Raw genomic sequence first — 6,581 nt, 5'->3', positions numbered from 1 at the left:
CTCCCCAGTCACAATTTATGGGTCAATTACTTCAAATGCAAATAATTTCAGAAAAGTGAAAATAAGCTGATATTTAAAAAATCGCGCATGCTCTGAATAAGAGTCACGTTTAGATTTAACAATCAAACAAGTTTAAATTCGTTACCGCGATTTTGTCGTATGATTCCTGGCCCCTACCCCAAACCCCAGCCGCAGTGACGTCACTTTCAGTAGTCATTCAAAAAAGGCGGGGAGGGGACGAAATAAAACGCACAAATTTTTGCAAACAATTTAATAAATTAGTAAGTGCTCAACATTGTTTATAAAGCTGGAGTATTCTTTAGAATAATTCGACTAACACAAGCCTCCTCCTCGTCCTACTCGTTAAAATTCTGTATATACATTACGGTGTGTAAAGTGAGAACCTAATCATTTACGCACTCTGTCCTAAATTACAAGTAAATACAGAGAAAGAGTTAAGTACAATACACCCGAATTAGTATAATAAAGAGCTAAATCGCCAAATAAAAGTAAAGCGAGACTAGAATGAGAAGTTTGACTTAAAATGTTTTACTTTTAATTAGCGACCATCACATAAAATATATACTCAAAATTTCTTTACAATAATAAATTAGGGGTTGACTTTTCGCAATGTAAAAACGGGGGAAACAATCATCAATAATTAAAAAAAAAGGGGGGGGGGGGTTAAGGTGTATAAGATCTATGGTGATTTTCTACTTATAGCCGTGACTTCTGACTGTCCAACTCGTAAAATAGCACATACGCTTCCCCGCTCACCAACATCTTCGGCGAGATGCTCGAGACCCTAAAAAAAAAGAATGGTCAGTTACGTGATTGGTCATGTCGTCGTGCCCTCACCTCGAATCGTTATATTCGTGCCAAGTTTGCGAGTACGGGTGGCGGCAGTACGCCGTGTAGTGACCGCTGTAGGTGGTGCCGCTGTGGTTGGAGATCGCGTACAAGTTGTATCGGCACTCCGACGGGCTGTTGTCGGCGGCGTAGTTTCGTAGGTCGAGATTCTCGAGGGGGAAATCAATTGTGCTCGATAGTTTTCCACGAAACCGTTCCGTCGGCGAGAACCGTTTGAGATCTGTACCAAATTTAAGGAAAATTCTACCACTTAATCCTTGCACTAGATTAAATTATATGTTCTGAGTCAGACAAAATTTGAGGTTATGTTACGATTTTTATTGTTGTTTTAGAATCTAAGGGATATGGAGAAATTGAAGAATCATAATTTCAAAAATTTTAAAAAAGGAAGAATCTAAAAAATTTTAGGATGGTAAGAATTGGAAATTCGGAAAGAGCATACTCAAAAAGTTGGACAAGCTCTCTTTTCCAAATTTCAGGCCTTACCGCGTGTTTCCATATTCAACAAAAGAAAACACCCAATCAACTTTTGAGTTTTAAAAGGTTTTTCAAAAACGAAAATTTCAAAGTCCAAAGTTTGCCTTCAAAGTCCAAAGTTTTCCTTTGAAATTTGAACGACGATCAATCTACGAAGGCGAGCAAACTTTGGACTTTGAAAAGTGACCAACATTTGAACCCTAAGTTTAAACTTGAGGTCACTCACCCTCCACCCCCCTCACAAATCGCTACTATCTTCATTTGGTAGGGTCGTTAACCTTTAGGCCTCCATTTAGTTTTTTCAAAGTGTAACGCAGTTACTTATTTTCCACTTTTAAGTTCATACCCGAAGTTTGCTGAACACCCGGTATCTAGAAGGATTTTAAGTTCGTTACTAAGAAACCGTAATTTCTGAATTTACTTATTTGCTCTCGGAGACGAGGAGTGAACTTTGTATGGTTTCATTTGGTTTAAAAAAAAATTTGGATACTTTGCGTAAATTTTATTTTAGATTCAGACCGCTTAATTTTGTTTTGGGTTCAGTTTTCCGCATTTCTGCACATTTTGCTTTTTGTTGCACAGAAACTTCTACAGTTCCGTTCCATGGCAAGGTAAGATATATTTTCTATTTCTTCTTTTGTTTTCCTTTGTTTTTTTTTTATTTTAACATTAACGTATATTTTTTTATATTCTTTGTGTACATGAACATTGTTATTGGGAAAACCTGTTATGTTCATAAATAAATAAATAAATAAATAAATAAATATAAGGGGGAGAATATTGTTCGAGTCCGCCCGCCCGTTTATTCGTTCGACCGACTGCCACTACAGTCGTCCGCTCCCAAGATTTAATTACTATATTCTGTAAATTAGTTAACTTTTGTCTTTTAAAGTAGATGGTAATTATTATTCCGCTAATACGGCGTGTGCGAGAACTACCCCAAGTTGAGTTACGATCAACCCTATATCGCTCACAAAAATTAAGTGTTGCTTTTGAAGATATGACACCACAAAAAAGGAGTAATTGACCTTCAAAATGAAATAACACCAGAAAAAATGGGGATATTGACCTTTGATGAACTTAAAAATGGAATGACACCGCAAGAAATAGCCATAGAACTTTGATAACTTTAAAATTGACGTGACACCACAAAACAGGGGTCATTGTCCTCTAGTTATCTTAAAAATGAGAACAAAATGGCGTCTTCAACGGCAAACAACCTTGGGGTTTGAACGGCGACCAACCTTTGAACTTTGAGCGGCAAGCAAACTTTGGACTTTAAATGTCGATCAAATTTTGGACTTTGAACTTCCTCGTCAGGAGAGCTAGATGACATTGAGGGCACCTGAATTTAGCCTTATGGAATTTCATAGAGTTAATTTAGAATATCCCTATATGAGTATCGCTTGGTTTCATCATAAATGCTCAGCATACGCTATTCATGACATATTATGCATGAATGCGGAGGGGATTCACCGCCAAGTGCCGAACGACCTTTGAACTTCACCTTGACCTACGTGGCACCGCAAAAATGGGGTAGTTGACTAACCTTGAAACTGAAATATGACATCACAAAAGAATGGACCTCTGAGAATCTATATCTTTGTGACTCCATTGTCGAGGCAAAATCGTCCATTATAATTTTAAAAACAATTGAAACGTTTTTATTAGCTTATCTATCACTGCAGCATTTTCTCTATTGTACAAATTTTTTTTGGTATGGTATCTAAAATTATCAAGTGTGCTAGCAATTCTACGCACTTTTTTTTCGTGTGTTCTTTGTGATCATAATACAAACGCACTGCAACATCATACAGGCAATGATAATCGACACCGTAATTCCGTGTAAAAAAACACATGCCTATTAGCATTTTAACACACAAGACTACTAAGAATTCAAAATGTGTCCAAATGTGACTATGTAACGAATGATAAATCTAATTATAAAATGCATTTATTAACGCACGTTAAATGGCGGGAACGTCAACTGAAAAAACCGTACATCGTGTTTAGGGCGAATACTTTTAGTTAGAATGTATCCAACGCGTATCATCTTTTGGTCTTGGAACGATCTCTACACCAGATGTACAAAAATTACATTTTTTTCAAAATTAGAAAAATAGAACAAGGACACATTTTCAATAACAGGAGTCTTGAGTGCCCACCAACCCAGAATTTTTTTGGGATAGCTCGAAATCAAACATTTTGGAACCGAATCAATTTTAATTATTAAAACAATAGAAATGTCTATTGTATCAACCAGCACATCACATGTTTTTATTTCCATGTTCCAAGATACCAACAGTATAGTAACACTGATCCGGCTCACTTTGACCTTGAGTTCTGCGCATGAACCAAGTGAATGTCACTGAAGGTCATCGTGGTTGTTGTCTAAACTAAATACCCACCTAAGGTTAAAGGTGGGGTTCTTTCCTGAACTAATGTCACCTTCAGTAGACTTTTAGTTTAGATAACAATCACGATCGAATTGAGTTTAGACAACAACCACAATGACCATCAGAGACATTCACTTGGTGCATGTGCAGTAGTTCAAATGACCCTTGGAGGTAAACCCAAGATCAAAGTGAGTCCGAATCGGTGTTACCATACTACCCACATACCAAAGATGAGCAGTGGGAATTTTTTTAACCTCGTTTAAGGGTACGTTTATTACAAAATCCAAAAGGATATACCCATTAACCTAGGCAAAGCTTTTCTATGTGTAATGATTGGCAAGAAAAAGTTAAAGAGAAGAAATGTAAATTTTTCGATTGGATTAGTTCAATCTATCTAATTTTTAATTTCATTTTTAAGTACCTGCAATATAATTTAGAAAATGGAAATAAAACGTTATACTCGAATACATTTCTAATTAAATTGACGTACAAAAATCTCCATTTTTGTAAATAAAACCTTTTCGGGGGAAGGTGATAATACACCGTTCATTCAGTGGCTTGTTGCAGAAGCAGAAGAAAAGTTGGCAGGTGCAAAGTACTAGTACTTGCAGAAAGCGATTTGAGAATTTTTAATTTCATTCCCCGATTATAGTTTTATATGTCATGTTTGAAGTAACGTTACTTAGCAACAACCTTTAAATTTCTGATGAAGGTTATAATAAAAAGTATAAAATAAAAAGGATACGTATAACCAAAATCTTCGGAAACTTCTGAATTGTGAACGATTTGGTGCACTTCCTCCTCTCCTTGCACTTCGAGCAGGTCTGTGAACAATCGCACATAAAAAAAATAGTATCCAATTCGCAAGTGACTTACACCTACAGGCTTTTCGTCGCCGTCGAGCGTCTCCTCCCTGGTGAAGTGATCGAGGCACTGCTGGAGGCGCAACGAGCCGGAAGGTCGCTGCGGTATCGAAAGGGACAGGTCCCAGAAGGGATCGAACGTCACGGAGCAGTGGCCGCAGTGCGTGCACTTCAGGGTCGACTTCAGCTGACCGACGAAGATGTCGACGACCTTCGAATTGTCCATTCGGAGATAGCGCTGCCACGATTCGTACGCCTTCTCTCCGTCGCTCAGCTTCTCGTCGATCTCAGTAAGGATCGGCGCGGGTTTCGTCGTCACGCGGTTAACGTCCTCGTGTAGACCCTCGAGAAGGTAGCGCAGGAACTCCTGCGCGTCCTGCTGCGAGTACCCCATGAACCTCGGCGCGAACCTTTGAATTTGCGATTTCAACGTCAAGGTGTTGACCACGCGATCCGATGCTTCGTCCGACCACAGCTCCTTGATCACTTGCGAGAATGCTAAAAATGAATGTCGATAAGTGAGGTTATGGCGCGACCGTACCTAACCTTTAATTAACGCCCCTTTCATACTTGAGATGCTCGTATTAATGTCGGACGAGTAACCGTCGTTTTTGACATATTCGAGTAATAGTCTAGTATTCGATAGGCACTGTATCACTGAGTTCATAAAACATGTGTTGCCAATGTTTTTCAGTCCATTCAATCCCAACACAGCGACCGGACTATTTCTGCCTTCGCGTTCTAACGAGTTCCGATGGTAGTTATTCGATCCGGCTATGCTATTCGAGGTGCTCGGCAGTGTCGTGCTTTGAGAGAGAGCTCGGTTGAGTCGTGGCGATGTTGTCAGATCCTTGAAATAAAGAGGAGCATTCAAAGAAATTTGCAAACACTGGAAAGAACGGCTGTTTTTAGTATGCTGCATGCTACAGAAACAGAATCTCTGATTATGGTCTTAGAAATGTACTAGAGCAAAATTTCAATGTTAACTGAGAAGGGGGGAGGGGTAAAGAAAATCGACTATAAAAAAAACCTATTCAGTCAGAAAAAATCAGATACTAACATCAGTAGAGAATTAAAAATCCAATTTAATTTTTCACTTTTTTTTGTCAGGATTTTTTAAAAATTTTTTATGAATTTTTTAATTGTTTCGAACTTGCGCCTGATTTGTCCAGGGCGGAAATAAAACCAAATTTAAATTTTTAGAAATGTCTTTTTCATTTTTTTGACATTTTTATAATTCCATTCATTTTTTGAATTTTTTCTGTTTTCGCCATAACTTTCTTAATTTGTATCATTGTGGCAACTTTTTGTTTATAGTTGCCACCCGTGAAAAATATACTATTTTCTATTTCGATGTGGAAACAATACAGAAACCGTACTTGATTGGCCCAGTTTGCGTGCGTTTCTAGACAGAAATGATGCTGAAAGAAATAGAAACGTATTATTTTTTTTATTTTGTTGGATTGGTACCCCTCGCTTTTCTGCCGTCAACGGTATCCGTCAAATCAAAACTAAACATACCCTGTAAAGTGTAAATAACGTACGAGGAACTTGACCGATTGTATTAATTCCGATTAATTTTGAATATATACTCCAAAGGGTAGAACTTTTTTATTTTTACTTAGCGTAGTAAAATATGCCGCCAGTACATTCTTGCTTACTTTTTGAACTCCCTTCTCGGCTAGCCAGTTTTCAAAAATGTTGTACTCCTCGTACGTTACTTTCGATTTTACAGGCAGTAAATTTAACGTCGCTTCATTGGCAATCTCTTGGATCTCTGGTGGGGTACAAGAGACGTGTTTGTCATCCGTATTAATCATAACTGCCGCAAAATGGAATTATGACCAAATAATTAAAAGTTTGAAGTTTGAAAATACAGGAATCAGGTTAGCCAACGTGAAAATAAATTAACTGTGTCTATTACCAACATACACTGAATGATAGTTTAAAACGAGGTTTAAAATTACCTAACAAC

General features: G+C 37.8%; 1 protein-coding gene across 1 annotated transcript; it reads right to left on the bottom strand.

The window, feature by feature from the left end:
- Positions 1 to 256: 256 nt before the first annotated feature.
- Positions 257 to 5,543, bottom strand: LOC116162471 (ubiquitin carboxyl-terminal hydrolase 2-like). Its single transcript, XM_031476094.1, has 5 exons — positions 5,153 to 5,543; positions 4,626 to 5,104; positions 4,489 to 4,567; positions 859 to 1,090; positions 257 to 805 (listed from the first exon to the last, which is right to left on the bottom strand). Exons 1-5 carry the CDS (start codon positions 5,526 to 5,528, stop codon positions 718 to 720), a joined length of 1,254 nt encoding a protein of 417 aa, XP_031331954.1. The 5' UTR covers positions 5,529 to 5,543; the 3' UTR covers positions 257 to 717.
- Between the last annotated feature and the right edge of the window lie 1,038 nt (positions 5,544 to 6,581).

The sequence above is a fragment of the Photinus pyralis genome, unplaced genomic scaffold (assembly GCF_008802855.1).
Source record: "Photinus pyralis isolate 1611_PpyrPB1 unplaced genomic scaffold, Ppyr1.3 Ppyr1.4_LG10, whole genome shotgun sequence".
NCBI lineage: Eukaryota > Metazoa > Arthropoda > Insecta > Coleoptera > Lampyridae > Photinus > Photinus pyralis.
The sequence above is the reverse complement of the archived record's forward strand: the minus strand, read 5'-3'. Positions and strand labels throughout refer to the sequence as shown.